Below are 25,598 nucleotides of genomic sequence, written 5' to 3'. Positions count from 1 at the left end.
CGATGAGTCCACTGAAGACTGCCACGAATACATAAAAATTTTACCGCAATTAGATCACGAAGACACTAGTGAATGCAATAGCACTCTAATTAAGGCGGAAATAGACAACGTTATTAAAAACTTACCTACAAACAAATCACCCGGAAAAGACGGGCTCACAAACGAATTCTTCTCGCATTTCTGGCCTCTAATAGGAAACACAATTTTTAAAATTTTTCAAACTATTTTAAACCTCGAGAATATACCAAGTTCTTTTAGCATCGCCATCATCACACTTCTATTTAAAAACGGTGACCCAAAGCTGTTATCCAACTGGAGACCAATTTCACTTTTAAACGCTGATTTTAAAATTTTATCGAAATGTATCGCAAACAGAATTCGGAAAAAAATTGGGAAAATAATAGACGTCGACCAAACATCGAGCATCCCAGGAAGAAACATCTCATCAAATCTTAACGTTTTGAGAGACGTCATACACCACTATAATTTTAGTTCAAGTGACAATCTCGCGATCATTTCCCTCGATCAGGCAAAAGCCTTTGATCGTGTCAAACATTCTTATTTATTTGAGATTTTAAAACATATTGGTTTCGGAGACATTATTGTAAATTTTATTCAAGCTGTATATACATCAGCCGAAGCTCGTATTAAAGTGAATAACACTTTATCGTCAAAAATTCAAGTTGCAAAGGGCATCCGACAAGGTGACCCACTTTCAAGTTTTTTATTTAACCTGTCCATCGAACCCTTACTCTGCCATCTCAGAAAGCAGCTAGCAAATCATTCAATAAACCTGCCTTTTCTACCAAGACCCTTAACCGTAATGTCTTTCGCTGACGATTTAAATTCATTCGTAACTACAAATATTGGTTTCCACATTTTAAACGAGGAATGTCAACTTTATAGCGCCGTCAGTAATTCCAAATTTAATCTAAACAAAAGCAACGGCCTCTGGTTAGGAAGTTGGAGGGGCAGGACAGACAGCCCAATTAATGTAACGTGGAGTAGCGAACAAATTAAAATTTTGGGTGCTACTTTCACTACCAAGGAAGATAGTTTAAAAGATCACGCCGAGACGCTCGGAAATGAAATTATCGAAGATCTGACGAACTTCTCTCGAACTTCGGAAAAATTGTCATTTAAAATACGCGCCCAATTATGCAACATTTTCCTAAGCAAATTTTATTATATTCTACCTATTCTTATCGCACCAACAACCCTATCAGAAAAGCTTTTTCGTACTTGCATCGATGTCATCTGGTCAAATGAAAAGCACTGGCTCAACCGCGAAGACATTAAACAAAGTACAATCTCAGGTGGTTTTGGCGTACAAACGTTAGCTCTCCAGTGGAAAAACTTTGCTATCACCAAATTAAAAAATTTAATAGCTGGGAAATGTCATCCGGTAGAAGGTGCTTTTGCTAATCATTATCTTCAAAATACGAACGTCTTTAAACTTGGTTACGAAGTTCTAGGAATGCCTAACATTGATTTAAATTATAACTACCTACCGAGGTACTATGCCGATATGTTTGATTTCTGGCGTACTTGTCCGGTGCGCTTGAAAAAGCCAACCAACATCATTGAAATCCTAAAGCTCCCAATACTTTACAACCCGTTTTTGGTATTGGATTTTTACCACCCGAAATGGAAGACCCCTGGATATTCGTTTTACAGTGACATCTTTAACAAAGAAGAAATGTGTTTCAAAAATCCCTTCATAAATGGGAATCTAAGACCACAAACCGAACGCGCTCTATCGAATCAGTGGAAAAAAATTGTTAAACTATGCGAAGAAACCTTTGATTTTATATACGAATCAAATAACCAAAATCAATACTCAAATTACCAATTGAACCTCCAAATAATTTTAGATAATGAATTAATCCCCCTTGAAAAAACATCAAAACATCAAATTAAAAGGTTAATTCTACCCGTATCCGAAAACCTTAAAGATAGAGTCCTTAAAATACTCGACGATAAACAAGGTGTGAATCCAAAACTAAACACTGTATGGCTTCCAACTTTCTTCCCCAAAGAAAATAATATTCTATGGCGAATTGCAATGGCAAATATTACTACTCCGATTTTAGCAGAAAGACTTTACGATGTCAGTTCGATCTGCCCACTATGCGAAAAACATAGAGGCGACATCAAACATATATTTTTCAAATGCGAAATAACAAAAATGTTTTTAACCGATATTGAAAATTTTATAAGAGATTTTAATACCAATTTTAAATTAGAGAATAAACTTTACTGGGTTTATGCTGGAGTAAAAATTTTGAACTTTAAACTAATAATAATTCTAATTAATATAGCCAAATTGTCAATTTATTTAACGTACCACGCTAAAATGAATTTCCGAGACGGCGACCCAATGTATATGTTAAAGTCCTTTTTTAATAAGAAATTATTGTTATGTATTCTTGTCGAATTCGAGTTCTTTAACAGAAAAGAAAAGTTCGTTTTCAAACAATTTTTAGACACCAAAATATGTTCACTAGAGTGCGGCAAAGTAGTTTTAAAAAAACTGTTGTAAAAAATTTATATATTTTTTGTTTGTTGTTGGTTTTTTTTTTTGTGTATTTTTAAAGCATTAAATAAACGTCAGCTCCTTGTTTGAGTTGGCTTAAACAAAAAAAAAAAAAAAAAAAAAAAAATAATAATATAATATAATATAAAAAAAAAAAAAAAAATATAAGATTAATATAATTTATAAATATTTAATTAAATATAAGATTAATATAATTTATAAATATTTAATTAAATATAAGATTAATATAATTTATAAATATTTAATTAAATATAAGATTAATATAATTTATAAATATTTAATTAAATATAAGATTAATATAATTTATAAATATTTAATTAAATATAAGATTAATATAATTTATAAATATTTAATTAAATATAAGATTAATATAATTTATAAATATTTAATTAAATATAAGATTAATATAATTTATAAATATTTAATTAAATATAAGATTAATATAATTTATAAATATTTAATTAAATATAAGATTAATATAATTTATAAATATTTAATTAAATATAAGATTAATATAATTTATAAATATTTAATTAAATATAAGATTAATATAATTTATAAATATTTAATTAAATATAAGATTAATATAATTTATAAATATTTAATTAAATATAAGATTAATATAATTTATAAATATTTAATTAAGTATAAGATTAATATAATTTATAAATATTTAATTAAATATAAGATTAATATAATTTATAAATATTTAATTAAATATAAGATTAATATAATTTATAAATATTTAATTAAATATAAGATTAATATAATTTATAAATATTTAATTAAATATAAGATTAATATAATGTATAAATATTTAATTAAATATAAGATTAATATAATTTATAAATATTTAATTAAATATAAGATTAATATAATTTATAAATATTTAATTAAATATAAGATTAATATAATTTATAAATATTTAGTTAAATATGAGATTAATATAATTTATAAATATTTAATTAAATATGAGATTAATATAATTTATAAATATTTAATTAAATATGAGATTAATATAATTTATAAATATTTAATTAAATATAAGATTAATATAATTTATAAATATTTAATTAAATATAAGATTAATATAATTTATAAATATTTAATTAAATATAAGATTAATATAATTTATAAATATTTAATTAAATATAAGATTAATATAATTTATAAATATTTAATTAAATATAAGATTAATATAATTTATAAATATTTAATTAAATATAAGATTAATATAATTTATAAATATTTAATTAAATATAAGATTAATATAATTTATAAATATTTAATTAAATATAAGATTAATATAATTTATAAATATTTAATTAAATATAAGATTAATATAATTTATAAATATTTATTTAAATATAAGATTAATATAATTTATAAATATTTAATTAAATATAAGATTAATATAATTTATAAATATTTAATTAAATATAAGATTAATATAATTTATAAATATTTAATTAAATATAAGATTAATATAATTTATAAATATTTAATTAAATATAAGATTAATATAATTTATAAATATTTAATTAAATATAAGATTAATATAATTTATAAATATTTAATTAAATATAAGATTAATATAATTTATAAATATTTAATTAAATATAAGATTAATATAATTTATAAATATTTAATTAAATATAAGATTAATATAATTTATAAATATTTAATTAAATATAAGATTAATATAATTTATAAATATTTAATTAAATATAAGATTAATATAATTTATAAATATTTAATTAAATATAAGATTAATATAATTTATAAATATTTAATTAAATATAAGATTAATATAATTTATAAATATTTAAAATGATGTAGAATAAATTATAGTATCTTCGTAAAGGACATTCGCCAAAGCTGTTTTTTAGAAAAACACCGTAGCTTAGCAAACGTCGGTGGCTCAGTGGTTAGAGGAAATCTCTTACACGCAGCAGACCCGGGTTTGATTCCCGGCCGACGCAAATAAATCGCAAACGGACACTAAGATGAATACCGTGAACAATTGATGGAAACCCTGCCATTGGACGTTGAGAGGTTGCCATAACACTCAGCACTCGGTCCGTCCCAAACGTCTACAAGAAGAAGTTGAAGAGAAAACGCCCGTACAAACACAACAAACACAAACATAAATACAACAGACTCAACACCCACAACCGTCATAACACAATTAGCACAACTAACTCAACACCCACAACCGTCATAACACAAACTCAACATTCCCACCCTACACATAAACATTACCATAACGAAATATCCAATCATACTGAGTTAAAACTGTTGCGACGGTGAGCGTTAACGAAAAAAAACCATCCAAACCAAACCCAACCGCAAATTAATCCGTTAACGCTCACCGTCACACGGGGGTTTTGCCAACCCTTCGAGAAACTGCGAACTGCAGAGATTTTGAGAAACTGCGTACGCCCACCCACACAGACAGACAGACATACACGGTGATTGTAAAACCCCTCCTAGGGGACAAAGTCCCCTCGGGGAGGTAAAAACTGGTTTTATTGATACATTTTTACATCGGAATTAAACAAATTTTACAAAATTGTATGTTATTCTTTAGTCAAAAAAGGTGTTATAATTTACTGTCGGCATTAATAGTTACCATAATTGACCTTATTTAGTCTACTTTATTTAAGTGATCCGAAAACCGCCTTTTCACCAACAATTCAACCCTGAGACTACTCCTTTGAGCTACAGGGACATATGTTGTTGCATTTTCAAATAGTTTACACTTTACTTAAAAAATAATTTAACATGATAAATTCAAAATTGGACTTTTTCTGATTATCAACGGCGCTAGAAACCGGCGGATTAAATTTAAAGCTTATCTCAAACAGTTCACGATTCAACGCGATGTTTCTAATCTTCGTAGCCGCAACAAGGGCTACAATGGAACAAATTAGGTACACCGCTCCTAAGAATACCATCGTCAATGCTTGTCGGCACAGAGAGATAGAAATCATTTTGTTGCCAGAATCTTTCAGCAAAGAAGCTGCGTATCCCACATTAACCAGCATCATGCACGCCAGAACACATTTTTGGGCATATTTGGCCTTATAAAGTAGAGCTCTCCAAACCCCGAAATTCACTTTATGTTCGCTGTACGTATTTGTGTTAGTTGTTGTATGACAGACAACAAGGCATTGCTCGTTTTTTACATGTTCTTTCGCATTAGCATCTTTATTTTTAGCCAGTGATTTATGCGTTTGAATGATGTAGCCAGTAATAATCTTGTTTGTTTCGAAGTTTTTTTTAATCATTTTTAAGAGCAATCTAAGCTCTTTTAGGCAAACTAGTCACTGAACCGTGAACTTTAAAGTGGTAGTAAAAGATTCTATCAAAAAGCCTTTCATTCACTAGGAATATTTGCGATATTGATGTTGAAGTTTAAGTTTGTTTGAAAAGATAATAGGCTTAACCTTTTCAGGTGGCTACACAACATTCGTTGGGTCTTGAAGGTTTGACTTTCTGGCGCGAAACTCTTGAAAGTTACAGTTGAGATTTTATTACGAAATCGTCGAATATTTACACTACAGCTAATTTCAGTGACGAGTTCATTACTAATTGGAGCTGGATTTGTGTTACATATAATTTTAATTATCGGTCGAGACTTTTCATCTGGCTGACGTTGTTCAACGTTCCACCACTCCCAGCTTCCAGCGAAGTTGGGGTGAATATTCTCCAAGTCAATCGAGAAACTTTATCCTTATTACTAAAGAAAAATTTCAAATTATAATGAAAATGTGTTAATCAATCACGCCAACAACAGACGTTTAACTGAGGCTGTTTCCAAGGGCGCTTTAAAACCGATAAAAGTCAGGCTTCCAGCGTTTGGCCAAACTTCGACTCTGGGGAATTTCAACAGCTACCAACACGAATAGTCGGAAGGACACATTGTTTTGGTATTTCAAGTCCCTTAGGAAACATAGTTTAATGACTCTTCGGCTGTCCCATGGCAAAACCTTTTAACCAACACGATCGTAATTTTGAGATATTTGACTTTTTCAAAACCTAAGTTATAAGATTTTAACGTGGTTTTTAATGCGAAAATTATAAAATCCAAAACCATTTTTTAAGTCATAAATAGTTAAATATTTATGACTTTTACCTGAAACTTTTACAGTACTTTTGTACATGCTTTAGTAAAACTGATGCGTAAAAATCTAATTTTTTATAAGGTTTTGCCATGGGGCAGCCGTCTTGTTCCCATTTCGCGCCTCATTTCTAATTGAAATGTAACCGGAACTGCTCTCTAAATCGCTCTGAAAGCTCTTAAAAGGAAAACGCCATAAACAGAGAACATTGATGAAGCAAAGCCGCGGCTTTTATCAAATTGAAAAACAAGTTCTTATTTCGAGCACCGCCTGAAGCCGAAGCGGCGAAGATGATTTTTTTTTAAAATAGAGCTAATACCCAAGGCACCACCTTCGATCACATAAGCAATGTTGCTTGTGCGTGATCAAGTAACAGGTGGCCGGATTACAATGCGTAGGAGGGTGGTGGCAAGCTCTTCATGCCACGCGAGCCAACAGCTCCCTACACTAACTATTACCGTTAACCTCAGCGAGTTTTTCTGGGAAGGGGAAACCGAAGATCTCGGGGGAAAACCAGTGGGGAGAGATCTTACAAACTCTACGCAGAAGGAGTGGTTCCGGATTTTCACCAAGTGCCACTAGCTGGGATCGAACCCGGCTCCTCTTGCTGCGAGGCGAAAGTGCTAACCACTCCAGCGAAGATGATATTTGGAGTACCTTTCAGATCTAGACTCTTTATATTAATATTTCCAAGAGAATTACGAAATCGGTTTCAGTGAAGGCCTTATTATGGCAGACCTACTCTAAGTCATTTCCTTAGCAAGCCCTTATTGCCATTTTCGTCGATTGTACCAAGCTTCAAGGCCAATAGTTTCAGGACTACAAGTGTGTGAAATTTCGAAGGACCGACCGCTTTCGCTCCCAGCATCGGAGCAAACCCCGTGACGGTGGCGAAATACTGGGAAAGCTGAGCAGTAACTTCTTCTCCGACCTTTGAGCTGGAAAAGATAATTCGACCTTGATTGGCCACCGTCTAGTTGGCGCTCCTTTCATCTGTTTTTATTTATAAGCCAGTTTCTTTACCCATAAGTTGATCCCTCTTTCATTTATAAGCATTGTTACACCGGTCGGCAATACCCCGAAAAAACGCTTTTTATTTTTTTAAATCCAAATTTAGCTATTCCTAAGACCTATTTTAAAGATCCTTCCTATAAATGCCCACCCATTATACCCACCCTGACGTCAGTGAAAGAAAGAGAAAGTCGAGAAATCCTATTGCACATGCACCAAACTCAACCACAGCGAGTTTGAATGTTCAGTGAACTTCAGGCAAGAGAAAAAAGATCCCCCCAACATTATCTACCAGTTAAAAACCTTACCCTACATCTTACCTTCCTATAACACATGCTGAATATACCGTTCCCAGGAAACATTTTCCACTAGTCACGCAAAGACGAAAAAGCTAATAAGGATTACCAAGTCCAATTAAGCACCTTTGCCCTTCCCAACCGAGTGATATAACTCCTAGCGAATGAGAAACTTGATTACATTATAACGTCACCCCAGACCAAAACCACAAGAAACTAATACGTGTACCCAAGCCTGCACTTACGGAATCGAACATTTCCACACTCCCAAAATAGATGGAGAAGAAAACAAAAAGCAGAAAGAGTCCCTTTTAAAGAAATCCCAAGACAAGTGCCCAGAAAAAAACCTAGTTCGTGATTTTCCCCCAAAGTTGTATAAAAATAGGCAAAGTGGACAAATTAATAGCCCTAAAGTTGCTTTTTGCACATCTTGTCATTTTGTTATCCACAAAATCTTCCGATAAAGATCGCGTCTGTGTTATATTAGAACTTTCATCAAACTCAACTTGCCAAAAGTGCCATTATCCTGGTTTCATCCTATTGCGGATATCCAGAACGAATTCCAAGAACACCAGAAAGAATCCTAAATCCAACCGTAGCGTATAGAAACCTTTTCTAAAAACCAACCTCACCGGGATCAAAACTATAGAAGCCGTAACCAAAATAAGCCCAATACATATTGAGTGTCTCCAATGGGCCCTAGTGACATTGTGTAAAGAATTGTCCGCCCCCCTTCTTGATTGTTTAAATATTGCCCTTACGTTAAGAACCCCAAAAGCAAAAAGTGTTACACTACAAGGATTATTGAAGAACTTTGTGAAGGAATTAATTGTGCTATCGTCGCCATCGCAACAGTGTCAAAATCCAGCAGGCTTCTGTATCCGTATTTTGACTTTACAGGGTTGTGATATTTTCAACGAAGTCTTATTCTGTTTTGCAAAGGACCCGATAATGAATAAATAATATTTTCGCTTACCGAATTTGTGTTTCATTAGAAAGAGATACACACACTCAGAGAGAGAGAGAGACGGAGCTTCAAACGCTGTTGAAAGCTGCTGAGAAATGGATAGTTTTTATGAACTGGCTCGATTGTACGATACTAAATTTTTTGATATTTTAAATTTCTTAAACCTTGCCCCCTTGTACCACAAGTAACATAATTTCATAAAGTATGACACTTCCTATAGTTTTGATTTTCTAACCGAACCATTTTCTCAATACTCCGACTTGAACTTGCAATCGAACTCACAATTGTCCGTAGTACAATAACGTCCTTGGGATTAGTATATTTCAGTTTCGTCCTATTTTAGATACAAACTCTGAAATCCGTTGGGTTATAAATTATGCTAATGGTTATAGTTATTATGTTGTTTATGCTTGTACCAATATGGTTGTGTCTTTGCCACTTTTTGGTATTCATTTATGAAAAAAATTATTGTGAAAGAACACTTTAAATTGGACAATGAAATAATATTCAAGCCTTGTTTTCACGTGCAAGTTGCTCGATTTTAGTAATAAAGTGATTCCTTCAAAAGATCTCAGAAACATTTTACTTATATATTATTAACTAATTGACAATTTTATTATATGCACGAAAATATACTATTACATATATACATATAATTGTATATTTACTACTAAATGTGTATTCAATCATGCGTATAATGAATGTGTTCATTAGTAATTATTTAATACTATTTTATCATGAACGTCTACGGTCTAATTTTGATGTACTTATATTTATAGACTTATGGTAGAAAATAGGAAACGAAAAAGACTACCGATAAAATACAGGTTATTGCTTTAAATATAAAGGCTTAGCACTTTACCTACTAACCGGACAAACAGTAAGTTATTATGCGTTGTAAATAGAGACACTGCTATAAAAACCGACAAAACACAACGTTACCTTTTCTGCTATAACGAATTTTTCACAGCTATCTTTCGTTAAATATAGAAGTGTGTTAAATACTTCTATATTCTACAGAGTTATTTTGCTGGAGAAATCCTTAACACGCTAACACAACTGGCGAATATAGCGGTACTCTAGCAACGAGAAAAACTCAAATGATCTCGACGTTTTTCTAGTGCAGTGAACCGTGTAAATGTAAATAACTTATCGCATAGATTATCGCAACACCTGCTCCCATAAAGTGTACGCGTGCGGCATTACTAACGCCTCCCACACTTACTTCCGAATTTTATTAACTTCCTTTTAATTGCAAATGAGGAGGTCAGTGCAAGGGAATTCATTGTAGTTTAAAATATTGTTACAACATAGCCCCACCACAGAAGTCATCCGAACCAAAGATTCCTTTAAGAAGGGGAAACTCCCTGGTCTTGATGGTATTATGATTCAGATCTTTAAAATTATGTTTCTGTCGGTTTTTGTGCGTCTGTATATGTATAATGCCTGATTTATGATGAGTTACTTTCCGAGTATTTGGAAAGTGGCCAAAATCGTTTTACTTTACAAGGAAGGAAGGGATCGTAGTTGTAGGTAAAGTCTTAGATAAGCCTCTTCCTTCACAGTGGTCATAACGCCAGTATGGCTTTAGGCATCGGAGTTCCACGGCGCATGCACTGTATAACATTATACAGTGCATGCAGAATAAGCAACAAAGTTTGCATGCGAGTGATTTCAATAATTTATTTTATTTTTTTTGACAAATATGCTAACTATTTGGTTATTTAAAAACCAAATACTTTGAATTATTTGATATTCGAAATACTATTTGGTATGTGATCAGTTAACTGGCTAGGATTTTTGCCCTAAAATATTCGACCAAATTATTTGACGTTGTACTCACAAGTCAGTTGAATATTTCGTATTAGGAAAGGCTGTTCTCAGTTTAATATTTCGTAATAGGGAAGGCTGTTCTCAGTTTAATAGTTCGAATTAGATAAGGCTGTTCTCAGTTTCATATTTCGTATTAGGGAAGGCTGTACTCAGTTTCATATTTCGTATTAGGGAAGGCTGTACTCAGTTTACTATTTCGGATTAGGGAAGGCTGTTCTCAGTTTCATATTTCGTATTAGTGAAGGTTGTTCTCAGTTTCATATTTCGTTTTAGGGAAGGCTGTTCTCAGTTTCATATTTCGTATTAGGGAAGGCTGTTAACAGTTTCATATTTCGTATTAGGGAAGGCTGTTCTCAGTTTCATAATTCGTATTAGGGAAGGCTATACTCAGTTTCATATTTCGTATTAGGAAAGGCTGTTCTCAGTTTCATATTTCGTATTAGGAAAGGCTGTTCTCAGTTTGATATCTCAGTAGGCGGTGCACCAATCAATAAGGAGTGATAAGCCCTTTGTAGTATTATGTGTACGTAAATGTAAATGGAATAAACAGATGGGGATGACGGTTTATCTTTCCATAAAATGGACGTCGCGCAAATGGCACACTAACTGTTTAAACTTGTTTTTCATTAGACGTAAGCGAAACTATTAATTTATGAAACTCAAATGATCACTGTCTTCGAAGTTTTAAAGTTTCCGGATTGACCAGCAAGGAGCATCCCGCATTATAAGCCTTTATTAAAGGCGATGATTTTAACTTTCAGTGTTTTATTGAGATCATTCGCCTTCGTACAATTCCTTCGTTTTAAAGTTGGGAATACTTCCAACTTTCCCAGTGCGCACGTTTCTCCAGACGCTGAAACCGTCTTCTAGTTTGCCATTTAACGCGTCGTTTTGGAAGTGGTAAGCGTCAGCCACTTCCAAAACATCTCCCACGCGGGCTGTCAGCTGATCGGACTCGTCGTCGAAATGGTCCAGAATAACCACTCTTTTCGGCGGAAGAACGTAGGCGTAATGAAGTGGCACATCCAAGGAAGACACGCTGGGGCGCAATTCAATCTCACGCAGATGTTGACTAGTCGTTTTCAAATAATTTGATAATTCGAACGCCAGACGACACAACTGAAAAAATACAAATAATTTGGGTAAGGACACATGGTCATTTGTGTATAATATATTACCAAATTTTAATGTTAAACGTGCTACGATTGTCACCACCTTGAATATTAGGCAGTCCGTGAGTCGAGTGTTCAAAATTCACATTGGAGTACCAATATTACGAAGTCAATGAGGTTTTCGGAAAGATGGTGGCCTAATGTCGAAAATTTGTCAATCTTAGCCGTTATTTACAATACCGAATTAACCGATACGTTTAATATATGAATGAAAGATATATAATGGTTCTTCACTTTAACGGTCTTTCCATAATAGTTTTATTGTATGGTTTTACGTCCAAAACGGATTTGTTTAACTTTAAAATGATAAGAGGTATTTTAACTAGCTATGGGTAGGACTCTTCACCATTTTTGAAAATGGTCGCCATATGTTAATCGCATTTACCTCGAAAACTACTTCACCGAATATAATGAAGGATGAATCGGAAGGATTTCATTTGCTCAAACTCTCTCAAATCTCTTAAAACGACTGAATGACATAATATTAAATTCTAACCCCCTGTACCCCACATGATAACGTCTGTTACTACCACCACCAAAAATTAATTCACTATGCCATTGCAAATAGAACCTCTTTAGGTACGTTAATTCCATAATAAGATACTGAACCGTAAACAACGCCTCGCTTCCGCGACGTGGCACAGTGGGACGAAACGGGGGAAAAAGTAGGCATTTGAGGAAAATTTTAGATCGATGAAAATTTTTTTCTTGGGTATTTTATGATGACTTTATATCGATAGCATACTGTAATACCTGAGATTTCGGTTTGCAAGTCATATTTTATTCTTTGGAGGCCATAGAACCTGTTAAAGTGACTAAACTCGTTAAAAAACATTTATATGTTTTGTCATCCTAACTAATTCTTTTATACAAAAACCATAAATTAAAACCAATTACTTCTAGATTATCTATGTATATTTTTAGTCTCTGTTATTTGACGCATTGATCTAATATTTTTCCAATTTCAAAAAAAAAAATTGCTCTGTCTATGGACATCTAAAATCTTAGTTGCTCTTAAAAAGTGTAAAGATACGAATAATTCTTAGATTTAAAAAAAATTATTAAATAATATTATACAAGTAGTCATATTTATCGATTCTAATAGTATTCTAGTTTATAAATATCAATAACCCATATACATCCGCGTCCCTCTGTAGCACAAATAAAATTATAAAAATAAAGCACTAAATCACAATGTCTCCCAGAAACATTATGAAAAACGTCCAAATACGATTTTCCTTTATCGCGTATCCTACTTCACACAACTATAGAAGAATTTGAAGTCGATAGAGACTACAAGCGACATTTCTAGCGGCCAGAAAAATATGTAGAAAGATTCAGCGCGTGATTTAATATTTTATTTATCGAAAAATTTAAGCCTAACAACTTCCCTAAAAATAAAAATATTTGTTGAAAAATAAGCTTTTAAAGTTCATAATGAATCTTTTCAAGACAAATAGAGATATATTTATGTTTCTAAGGATAGATAACCGTTTGCAGTTGGATTCCAACCTCATAATGGAAGAAATCACAGTAAAATATGACTTGACGGACAAACAAACGTGCGAACTTGAAACCAAGTTACGTGTTTTCTGTAGTAATTTGACAAGTCGTTGGATGGCGACAAATTACACTATGATTAGATTTTTGGAAAAATCCAAGGAATGGTTAGATAGTGAGTACAACTGGCCAAATTTTATTATACCGGAAAATCTGAAAAGCACAAGCAACTCAACCGAGAAAAGAAAAGAGTTTCGGGATTGTTCTCTACGCAGAAAAAAGAGACGAACTGAAACATTGAGAGAAGACCATTCAATTGAAGAACTAACATTTGCAACGCAAATGAAGCTAAGAGCACAGGGTAATTCAAACATCACCAAAATTTTAGAATATTTGCTACAAAACCCTGATAAGGCGGGAGAGGTTCACTTATTTTGCAATAATTCACATTTGAAGCCCTCTGAAATTTCGAAAGAAAAAGCCTTGGCAATGTACATTGCAACAAATTTATCTAAAGCGCAGTACAACTTGATCAGGAAAACTGGTATACAAGAATGCAATAATATTTATCCCTCTTACTACAAAATCAAAAATGCAAAAGAAGAATGTTATCCGTCTAAAAGTAGTATTACTGTTACCGAACGAATTGCCAAAATAGAATTACAGGCTCTACTAGATGTGTGATCTAGTAGAGCCTGTAATTCTATTTTGGCAATTCGTTCGGTAACAGTAATACTACTTTTAGACGGATAACATTCTTCTTTTGCATTTTTGAACGAATTGCCAAAATAGAATTACAGGCTCTACTAGATCACACAATCTCGCGAATTTTACAAGTTGTTAAAGATGATAAGTCTGTGGAATTGTCGAATGTAAACTTAAAACTATACTCTAAATGGGGTTGTGATGGGGCTTCTAGTCAATCTCAATATAAACAACTTAGTAACGATGAAAATCTTTGCGATTCCAGTATATTTATTTCGAGTGTAGTTCCATTAAAACTATTTAATGAATTTAATGAAGAAATTATATGGGAAAATACTACACCATCTTCTACTCGATTTTGTAGACCAATATTTTTCCAATTTATTAAAGAGACCAAAAATGTTATCACTAATGTCGTTAGTGAAATTGAAAATCGAATTGTTACACTCGAACCTTCTTCTTAGAAAATAACGTTCTAGTGGAACATAAATTGGTCATGACCATGGTAGACGGTAAAATTTGCTCGACCATTTCTAAATCGTCTTTAATGAGATGCTATATTTGTAATGCCAAACCTACAGAAATGTATAATTTAATATTGGTTAAAAATAACCCATTAAAGAAGACACACTTAACTTCGGATTGAGCTCGCTTCACGCGTGGATTCGATGTATGGAGTGCCTTTTACATATTGCTTACCGATTGGACTTTAAGAAGTGGAGTGCGTCATCTAATGAATCGAAACACTTATTGAATGAGCGGAAAAAAAGATTCAAATGGACTTTAAAACCAAAATGGGATTGACTGTGGATGTTGTTAGACAAGGGTATGGTACATTTAACGATGGAAATACTGCAAGAAGATTTTTTTTCTAATCCCGAACTTACAGCTGAAATTACTGGAGTAGACCAAGAAATAATAAAAATGTTTTCAGTTAAGAGCTACATTAATTGGAAAACCGAAACCCAAAGAATTGTGGCCTGAGACTTTATCTTTATTCAGCGACTACCATTATCCTTTTGACGATGAAATTAACGAGTCCGATTATTGTAAACTTATTTTCTTTATTGTGGTTTCAAATGATTTAAACTTCGATTTAAATTTATTTATTCTTGTTTTAATTTATCATTTTAATTTTATGAATTACTAGATTTTAAGTACTTATGTAATACACGTTTAAAACAAAACAATACATTTTCATTGGAAACAATTTCTATTAGATAAAATAATAGGTCTATCCATTCAACGTAAATTATTCTTCGTAGAAAATTTACAAATGGAATTTAGAGTGGAAAGCTTCCACTTTATATTTATTTTTGGGAAATATCTCAATAAAAATAAACAGATAATTGATTAATTTTAAACCAAACACTTGCAAGAACAATTATCAAGAGCGAATATCTGAAAAAGTAATTGTGCTACAGCATCAAAAAGTACTTGAGGTACTCATTTTGGTGAAATTCAATGACTGTCAACTCGTGTTTCAGGGTGATTATAGCTTTTTGCTTTTGATTTAAAATTGAGCGCCATTTTATTAGTCAATAAAAAATAAAACCTCTTTTTTTTAGTCTTCAGTTAATCTTATTTCTGGCTAAATACATAAGAAGCTCACTGACCTACAATTTCGCTTGTCAATTTTATTTTCCAAATTTCGAGCTCATTCTGGCTCCAAACGCTTCCAAATAGCAGAGATTGCCCATCAAAATATTGAAAATATTTTATCTGAGCATAAAGCAGTTTCTAAAGAATTTCTTCCTTTGAACATTTTTCTAACATTTGATAAGGAGCAAGATATTTTAAACAAATAGTTGGGTGACGCACTTCTCATTTCAACTTTCTTAACCCTAGGATCTAACTGTATAAGGTCTCCACAACAGATTTGTGGCAAATAGCCAAATATGTAAAACATCATTGACAAACACCACGTTATAGGAGTCATGACCTCAAATAACGCAATTTTTACCTCTCCGAGGAGACTATGTAACCTAGGAGAGGTATTACAATCACCGTGTCTGTAGGTCTGTGGGTCTGTCTGTGGGACTGTGGGTCTGTGGGTCGGTCTGTGAGTCTGTCTGTATGCGAACGGGTTCGCATTTTCGGGGCAAAGTGTAATCATTGCGTACTCAGTATCTTGAAATCACCGCGTTCGCAATTTCTTGGAATAAGGGAAAAGGTTTTTAAAAATCCCCTATTTTCTTCACCGGGCGTAGTATAACTTTCCTCCCGCGATTCGTGATTGTGACCAGTCTTGACTTTTCAGACGGGCCGACTGCTGAGGGTTACGGTAAACGTCTCAAGATCCAAATGGCAGGGTTTCCACCAAATGTTCACGGTATACGTCTTATAATTTCGTTTTGCTTACTTTACTCCTAACTTCGTAATTTATTTTGCGTTTTCTAATCGGCTTTAAATGTGTGATAAATTTTCATTAATGTGGTTACGTTGCTTTTATATTTTGAGATATGCGCTGTTGTTTAGCCTTCACTATTCAGTTATGGTTTTTTTTTGTGTACGTTATAAGCCGGGATTTGTTAACGGTAAGGTGGTTTTGGTTTTTTCTATAACAATTTTCATTACCATGGGTATATGGATTGACATTTTCTGGATTTCAAAGTATTTGAATTACCTTGTTGTTTGATTGGGTTATAATTATATGTTTTTATTGCATATTTCTGTTAATACAATGTTTGTTACTGTGTGCATTTTGATTGACTTTTTCTTGATTCCTAAGTATTTTAATAACTTGTTACTTAGTTGGGTTATTATTATATATTTTTATATTGGTTATTTTTCTTGTTTGTTGATAATGTGGAGGATAATTCATGTCTACGATTTTTTATTTGCATTGATTTTTATCGGCTTCGTTGGGTTGTCGTCATGAGCCCACGCATTTTCTATTAGTGCTTTCCCTTATAGTTTTGGTTTTCGCTTTTACTTTTGTTTTTCCGTATAATTTTGTTTGTTTAAGACCTATAATACAATGGGTTGGTTTTTCTCTATAAAATAGATTCTTGCACGTATATTTTACGTTTCGTGAGCGTTCTAATAATTTTAAATTTTGTACTTTCTATTTCTCATTTTGTTGCTTTGGTAATTTAAAAACGTTTTGGGTCTAAAGTTGGTTTTTTGTTCTATTGATATTGGAAATTTGTTTAATGCAATAAAATTTGTAATATTTATAATTAAAATAAAAAATAATAGACTGGTTGGGATAGCACCGGGGTAACATTTTTTTGGAGGACGCTTTTGATGGCGAAATGTCATTGAGTACCGTGTCCAGTAGTTAATACACCCAAGGGAAAATTCTTCCGAGGATAGGTATATTTTGGCAAGCTTGTCAACTTGTTCTTATTTTGTAATTGCTTAGAATTTTAAATAAACTTGAAAATCAGTTCCAAAATCTCAAAATTAGCCTAAATACCAGGAATCAACGCTAATATTGTACTTTGAAATCCCGTACGCAAAATTGGCAAATTTCCGACCCTTCGACCATAATACCAGGAGCTGAAGACCAGGAGTCATTGAATGTTCCCCGACATCAGCAACGTAAAAAGCTGTTTCTCTCGCCTCTCGCTTCTGCTCCCTTCCCCTCAAAATTATCTCTGTGTCGTTCTCTCGGTTTCCCGAAGTCCTAGGCCACCTGAGATTTCGCCCTCTGGCGGCCACAGGTGGAAGCTATTTATTATATTTTCTCTAATTTCTTTAAATTTGTGTAAGTTTCACTTAATCGATGCAATATTTTTAATAACTCGTAGCTTTTCATTACAAATTTATGACAAGCTAAAATTATTAAAAATACGCAACTCATTTTGTATTAGAGATTTGAGATGATCTTAAACTTTTGAAGGTATATTTATCGTTGTCTGTAAATACACGTGAGTGGTCAGGAGCGAAAGAGCGACAATATTACAGAAAAATAGAAAAAACCCGGCATTCCAACCAATTATCCGGTCTCATTAGGTAGAGCGCCATATGAATAGGGCCAGGAGAGAGTCCGAGAACCGCATTCCACAACCGGTTTCCGTGTTAGTTCCCTTTTTTCCCGCGAGAGTGTGCTCACCAAACAATTTTATCTATGGTTCGCCTCGAAATCGGAGAGGCAGCAACTGGGGGGGGGGTGCAAAATTTTAAATGGAGAAGGCACGTAGTTCATTGCCGACGCGAGATCGAAAAAGCGACCGTTTGAGGACTCCTGGTCATCGGCTCCTGATAATACTTATAACTAGACCCCGCTCTTGAATATCAAGAGGTGTAACTTACGCCTGAAGACATTGTGCAGACTAAGTAATCGGAGTCGGCCAAAAGGTAGAGGTCAATCAAGAGGCCGTAGAGGGACTCATTGCTGTAGCGAGTTTTCTTGTTTTCAGCCAGTTCAGAAATTCTCTCTTGGAATATGAAATTGTATTCTGGATATCTAAATGTAGCATTATCTTAATTTCATCAAACGCAGCACTGACTTGAAAATATGCGAATAACACCATTTTAATTATTAGCTCTTTAACCCTCACAATGATTTTCCTTTACGATACATTTCGATATCTAGGGTATCATCAACGATTCAATCGCCCTTTTTTGGCATATTTAAAATGAACGCTTTTGATTTATTCACGTAAACATATGTTATATAATCTGTGATAAGTATCCTTCTATGTAGCATTTAAATTGAAATTATTTCAATGATTTCACACGAAACGTACAATTAGTCAAGGGTAAATTCTTATATTTCTTGTGCTATTGAAAAGGTTACCATGGAAATTAAATATCGCGATAGCGAGGAAAGAGCTAAACTACAGAGAACCAAAGACAAGAAAGCGCGAGGAATTAACTTCGCTAACATTAAGACGCGTTAGCACTCTTAACCTGAAGTAAAAACTGTCTAAGGTTTCACCTTCTTTCCAAGTCCTTTAAGGCGCCGGGGTCGTCGGTGGCGACGTAGACGTTCCTCGGTGTTTCCTCATTTGTCATGTGCAGTTTGTTGTAAAAGCGTTCAACCTCTCTCATGTAAACTTCGTTACCATGAAACAGTGCCTCTTGATTCACTTTATCGCTTCGTCTAATGTGAATTCTAAGGATATTAGAAAAATTTTACCATGTCAAAATTTCAAATATTATATTACAAACATTCTCAAGGTTAAAATAGCGGCTGTAAGTTGAATAAACAACCGCGTTGCGAAGGCCAAACTCTGCAGTTAGCCATATAGAGCCGCTACAAGGAATATATAATAAAATTTGAAATGTAGGATTTCTTCAGTCAACTTGGAATCTTTGTACACTTTAAAAGCGGGACTTTGGGGCTTAAGTTATTATTTCAGCTATATTTAATCGTTGCTTAATTGAAGCCTTAAATATTATATATGTAGATAGATGGAACCAGAAACGTCTACTGTATCTCAAAAGAGAAAAATATAACTATATTCCTTTAAAATGAAAATTGAACTCCTCAATAGAATTTAATTTTCGCCAAATCGTGGATATATTGCTATTTTTCTCAATGTAACAATTCTCCAAAGGTAAATTTTATGTTCATAAAAATTCTATTTGGCCATTACAATAGAGTTAAATATATTTCGTCTGGCATATTTTTTATTTCAAAACGTTTATTTGTGAAAATAGCACGGACTTCTGAAGGTACATGTTTCAAGCAAATAAAATTCATGGTTTTGAGAAATGACCACTTATCTTGTAAGAAATGTGGTATTTACTACTAATGTCACATATAAAAACGAGTAGTTTCTAGGGGTCATTGTAGGCAAATAATTGTTTTCTCTTTTATCGGGGAAGATATGTCGTTCAACCGATCAGGGCGTACAAACCTAGGAGAGGGAGGGAGCATTTTGAGCACTGGCAGTTTCCAAAATTTTAAAGAAGAGGGAACTAATGTTATTTCCCCCTCCAACCTTCCGTTTGGTTAAAATCTTGAAAAATCTGGTTCAAATCTGCCCTCGGATTGCCACAGTGAAGTGCAGAATGATAGTCACTACGAGCTCCTTTCGATGGTCCGAGATCACCCACTGTAATAGCTACTACTAGGATGTTGGCTTCATTTTCTATGTCAAAAATTAATCTTTCCGTAATGCTAAATTTACTGAGCTTAATATTTTGTACTTTAACCACGCGCAACTATGAGGATAGAATTACATCTATTTAAACATATAACCATACGTACCCAACCACTGGCTTGGTGAAATGCAATCGCTTTTTGGTGTCTTCAGTAATTTTGGACAGAATGTCATTTGGTCTCAGAATATAACCAACGAACTGTCCCCACCACCAGGATATAGGATCTATTCCAATCTCCACTAGTTCTAGTTTTATCTCATTTGGAAGATGCATAAGTTTACCTCTGTCCCTGTCATCTGTAATCGAGGATTTGGCGCTTAGCAATCAAATAGACAAAGATTGCCCATAACTAACTGAAAAAACGACTTGGGAAAGGTTTTATGTTTCCGATAAACAACTGAGCGGGTAGCTATTCTTATAAGAATTAATATGGGGTTTTCACTAATTTCATAATAAGATTAACTCTCCTTTAGAAATGATCGGCAAGTTAAACCAATCATTAATCTGAAATTATTATCAACTAGATAACAAAATTCCTGCACACGAAAGAGCGCAACCATACGGTTGCTTACGTTATTACAAAGCGTTCCAGAAAATCAAACTGATGGGCGGTAATGTTTTGCGTTTTACGAAATCACTTAAGCCAATCAGGGAGACAGACCTCAGTCGTTGACTCGATCCCCAAAAGGGGTTTGCTCGTTTTAAAGTAAAAGGAAGTTCTTATTCAAATACCGGTACTAACCAATTATCAGAAGATAATCATATACTGAAGTATAATATATAAAAATCTAGTATATATAAATATATTCTATAAAAATCTAGTATATATAAATATATTCTATAAAAATCTAGTATAAATAAATATATTCTATAAAATTCTAGTATATATAAATATATTCTATAAAAATCTAGTATATATAAATATATTCTATAAAAATCTAGTATGTATAAATATATTATATAAAAATCTGTTCGTTATAAATATATTATATAAAAATCTGTTCGTTATAAATATATTATATAAAAATCTGTTCGTTATAAATATATTCTATATAAATCTATTCTATAAAAATCTATTCCATATAAATCTATTCTAATAATCAGCTAGGCTACTACCCAAGGCACCACCTTAGGCCCAAGTCATCTAGCGACTTATAATGCCATTAAACCGGTGGCCGGGTTCAGGGTTCGTACAAAATTTCCGGAATTAAATTCCTTGTTATTTACAGGTTTTCCCGGACCAAATCTCTAAATTTCCCTGACCATTTTTGTAGATTATTGTTTTGAGGTAAAAACTTGAAAATTAATTATTATGTATTTTTAATACATCTTTCAAAAATTTATTTGCCGGATATTTTTTGGACCATTTTAAAATTCCCCGACTATTCCCTGACCATTGGGAATCATTATCAAATTCCATGACTTTTTCCTGACCTTTTTGAAACATTTTCAAATTCCTTGACTTTTTCAGGTTTTCCAGGTATTCCAGGTCGTGTATGAACCCTGGGGTTACAATGCGTGGGAGGGTGGTGGCAAGCCCTTCATGCCACCCGAGCCAACAGTACCCTACACTAACTATTACCGTTAACCTCTACAAGTTTTTATGAAAAGGGGAAACCGAAGGACTCGGGGGAAAACCCCGTCTGATAAAGATCAGCGCAAACATCGTATTCCCATTACAGCCAACTGTTGTAAGATTTTGTGGCTCTGATGAAGAACAGGGCTTACATCGTATTCCCTCCAAGGAGGATTAGTCAAAGGAGGCGAAAGGCTTGTCACCTAGGCGCGTAAAAAGCGCGAGAAAGGTGGAAGGAGAAACAACGAGTGGGATTTTTGGCGGACCACGGGACATCTCGCTTCGCGGTGAAACGAGATTTACCGTGGTCCACCAAAAACCACGTTTTTTCTCTTTCCTCCTCTCTCGCGCTTTTTACGCGCCTAGAATGAAAAAGATTAAAGGCCGGCATAAAGGATTCACATCCTTTCATTAATCGTCCTTGTTCCCTCTATACTGAGCTTTGGAAGTTTCTTTTTGTTTTTAAGTTGTGGTTTCCCTTCCATTGGTTAAATATTTATTCATAAAAAACTACCATTGTTGACGTCAGCCTTAACCTCGCCTGGAGCACCCACTGCAATGCATAGTGATTTTCGCGAAAGCACTAGCTGCCATATACATGATGTTATTAATGCATTCAACTAGGTGGCGAGGAAATGATGACGTCGTATTTCTTTGGGTACACGAAGTATATCTACGTGCCTTCTTAAATATGAAACTAAAACGAGATATGGCAAATATTCGAATATGAAATGAACGGTAAACTGAGAAACGCGAGCGTATGACGTTTCATAAGGACGGGTATTTACGCACGATGTATTCCGAGTAGGCGAGTAATTATTAAGATTGGTACTCACGTCTGTTTTTATGTAAACGATCTGTTTTTTTCGCTCATACTTATAGTAGTCTAAAAATTATTTACCATTATGTCGGTTTTGGTACTAAAAGTGACCGGTTATGGTTCGCTTTTGCCGCATGGGACTAGAATAAATCTGGTACAAGTCTGCTTGCTACTCGTAACCCACAAACAGGTCGACCCTTTTAAAAGGATCCGAAACCTACGGTTGACTTGTGTGAATTTATCTGTACGATTATTTTTTTCCGCCTCGTCTCCGCGTACCTTTGGTGCCTACTTCGTATTCCCACTATACCCAACTTATCACAAATCACTGCAATTCAGGCTGCGGATCCCGTTACAGCAATCCGCCAAACCCAAACTTAAATTGCAGAAACGTTATAAAGGTTCCGTGTAGTGGGATTACGATGTTAGTTCTTATCTTTATCAGACCGATTAAAAAAATACCAAAGTTGGATGTAGTGGGAAAACGATGTAAACGACGGCCTTTATCAACCTGTCAAAAACTTATAAAAATCTGGGTGTATTGGGAATACGTCGGAGAAGAAATAGGATTTTAAACATGTTACAACTGTAAATCGCCGATCTTTTCCGGGCCCTAGCGGCCAAGATTTTCATTTTTGGAAGTTGTGCCCAGCAAGACTTTTGTTCACCATGGTCAGAAGTACAACATACCCAAATTTAAGCAAAATTGGCTGAAGGACATTTTTCCATAGGCGCTGTGTGGGGTCCGGGGTCCTTTCCCGTTAACAGAGTTATAATAACGGATCCCCTGAGGGCAAACTAACTATAGCAGTTCGATATTCATCCTTGAAAGGAGTTCATTCATGCCTAACATCAATGCTTCTACTATAATCAAGGAGGCTCAAAAGTATTGGTTTCGTAATTAAAGCGGTGAAACTATCCATTTGAACAAACTCTTGAGTTGGTCAAAAGTAATATTTTTGGCTAACGTAATTAGTGAGCAGCCTCTAAGTAATAATGGACTTTACAAATTAAAAACGCGTAATATAAAAGCAAATATCACGCTATTGTCCGGAGTTCCAAGCGTTTCTTCATTTCGTTTGAAGTTTCCATCTTGGCAAGTGTCACTCAGAGGTCGAAACCCAACACTTGTCCAGTCTCTGTCCGGAGTATAATGCCACTTGGACGTCACAAGAACTAATCTCCTTCCGGCGTAATAGGCTTCGACGAAGCATGACATGGCGTCGTGGACTCCGGAAGCGAATCCAGCCTGAATTGTCAGTTCGCAAAGAAGTACTTTGTTCGCGACACAATTGTCAGGATCGTTCTGAAAGGAAAATATATCAATACTAGTTAATCAATACGTTAATTTTGAAATTATAAAATAGCGAACCTGTAAATCTAAAATCTTCTTTTGAATCCTCTGTGTGATATTTTGAAGCTTCACTTTTTTCTCGGCAAGTAAGTCGTTCTTCACTTCGAGCGTGTCAATAATCGTTTCCAGGTAACTGAAAGATGAAAACGCTAAGAACGTTTAGTTTTTCTGCTGAAACCAGTTTTAGCCAATTTGCTTTTGGCTCTCCGTTATTTTGTTAAAAAAAATTTCACTTAATAAACTGTCCGCTGAATTTGTCAAGTCTCTTCAAAAGGCTGTCTACTTCGGGTAAATCTTCCGGTAACTGTTGAATTCTCCTTGATTCGCTTCCTATGTACTTTGAAAGGTCTCTCAGGGCAGATCGAGCTTTTTCAAGGATCTCCATGTTTTCGCTGTTGATACCTTGGATTTCGCAACAAATAGATCTGTTCATCATACGGAGAAGACTTTTTGCCAACTCTTACTATATCCTCTTAGCAGATTTACTTACCCAAACTTTTTTGAAACGGTTTATTCCAATTTTTCCTACAAATAAAGAACAATTTTAGAGGCATCGGTAGATTTCCTATGAAAAACGTTTCTGTTACTCAGAGGTGTACCGAATATAAGTAAGTGAAATAATATAATTCTTCCAATAAATTAAAAACAAACGGTTCCTAAAAGTTTACTGCATATTTTTTTTTGCAAACTGTTCGACAAACAATTCAAATAAAGGCACGTGAGGCAACAGTTCCCTACACTCACTATTACCGTTAGCCTCTACAAGTTTATATTGGTTAGGGAAAACTGACGAACTCAAGGAAAAAACATTTAACCAGCGTGAGGATAAAACTTTACCTAGCAGGAGTGGTTCTGAATTTTCACCCAGTGCCACATGATGGGATTGAACCCGACCCTTCTTACTGCAAGGTGAAAGTGCTAACCACTCCGCAACCCCACACAATAGAAAGGAATAGCTATTTTGTCATAAAACTGTAAGCATAATGGTCTGTTCTTACATGTAAGAATGATTGTTTGAAAAAATTAAATTGAGGAAAGCAGTGTTATTTATTTCTAAGCTTTGAAATAATTTGATTCGTGTTACAAATAAGTTTCCACCAAACCTCTTATAAGACAGCGATTAAAATAGAACACTTTTTAACCTAGTGAAGCTCGATTCTAAAGCAGCGTTTCCATTACTGTTGGTTACGGACTAAGATCATTATTTGATGTCGTATTTCAAATCAAATCAAATAGTATATTGTGTTTACCTAATTTGTATTACATTTCACTAATTACTTTTTATGTTCACCAGTACACTTGCCCTTCTACAAAAGCATAGCTCGTGTGTAGAGGGCACAATTATTTGGTTTTTCAAGTATTTCCTCCATTCCAATTCGCCATACAGACAAAGAACAACATTCAAATAAATTATTTATAGCATCATAAATTTCCAGTGTCCATTTTTTATCTTAGACTTATATGTCTTAAATATCACTTCATTTTTAATTTCAGGTAGAAATTGGTTAAATAATATTGATCCATAATATCTCTCTAACTCTCATTCAACTTTGGTATATTAAAATTATAAGAATTCAGTGATCTAGTTCCATGTAGAGGCTTATACATTAAATCCGGCTGACA

General features: G+C 33.7%; 1 protein-coding gene across 3 annotated transcripts in view; it reads right to left on the bottom strand.

The window, feature by feature from the left end:
- Positions 1-25,598, bottom strand: part of LOC149937234 (alpha-(1,6)-fucosyltransferase-like) — a 51,448-nt gene that overhangs the window by 2,643 nt on the left and 23,207 nt on the right. The window contains exons 3-11 of one of the 3 annotated variants that reach the window (XM_090152808.1): positions 24,466-24,500; positions 24,209-24,377; positions 23,994-24,108; positions 23,666-23,927; positions 20,332-20,521; positions 19,054-19,230; positions 18,426-18,579; positions 8,965-9,040; positions 5,091-6,299 (exon numbers count right to left, since the gene is read on the bottom strand). In XM_090152808.1, the coding sequence (XP_090008934.1) occupies positions 6,274-6,299; positions 8,965-9,040; positions 18,426-18,579; positions 19,054-19,230; positions 20,332-20,521; positions 23,666-23,927; positions 23,994-24,108; positions 24,209-24,377; positions 24,466-24,500 (1,204 nt within the window). In that variant the 3' untranslated portion in view covers positions 5,091-6,273. Of the gene's footprint in view, positions 1-5,090; positions 6,300-8,964; positions 9,041-11,536; positions 11,908-18,425; positions 18,580-19,053; positions 19,231-20,331; positions 20,522-23,665; positions 23,928-23,993; positions 24,109-24,208; positions 24,378-24,465; positions 24,501-25,598 lie in introns of those variants that run through there. The other 2 variants (XM_090152807.1, XM_090152809.1) reach the window with 2 other exon arrangements.

The sequence above is a fragment of the Leiobunum rupestre genome, chromosome 7, assembly GCF_980474605.1.
Source record: "Leiobunum rupestre chromosome 7, qqLeiRupe1.1.hap1, whole genome shotgun sequence".
Taxonomy (NCBI): Eukaryota; Metazoa; Arthropoda; class Arachnida; order Opiliones; family Sclerosomatidae; genus Leiobunum; species Leiobunum rupestre.
This window is presented reverse-complemented; position numbering and strand designations above follow the sequence as displayed.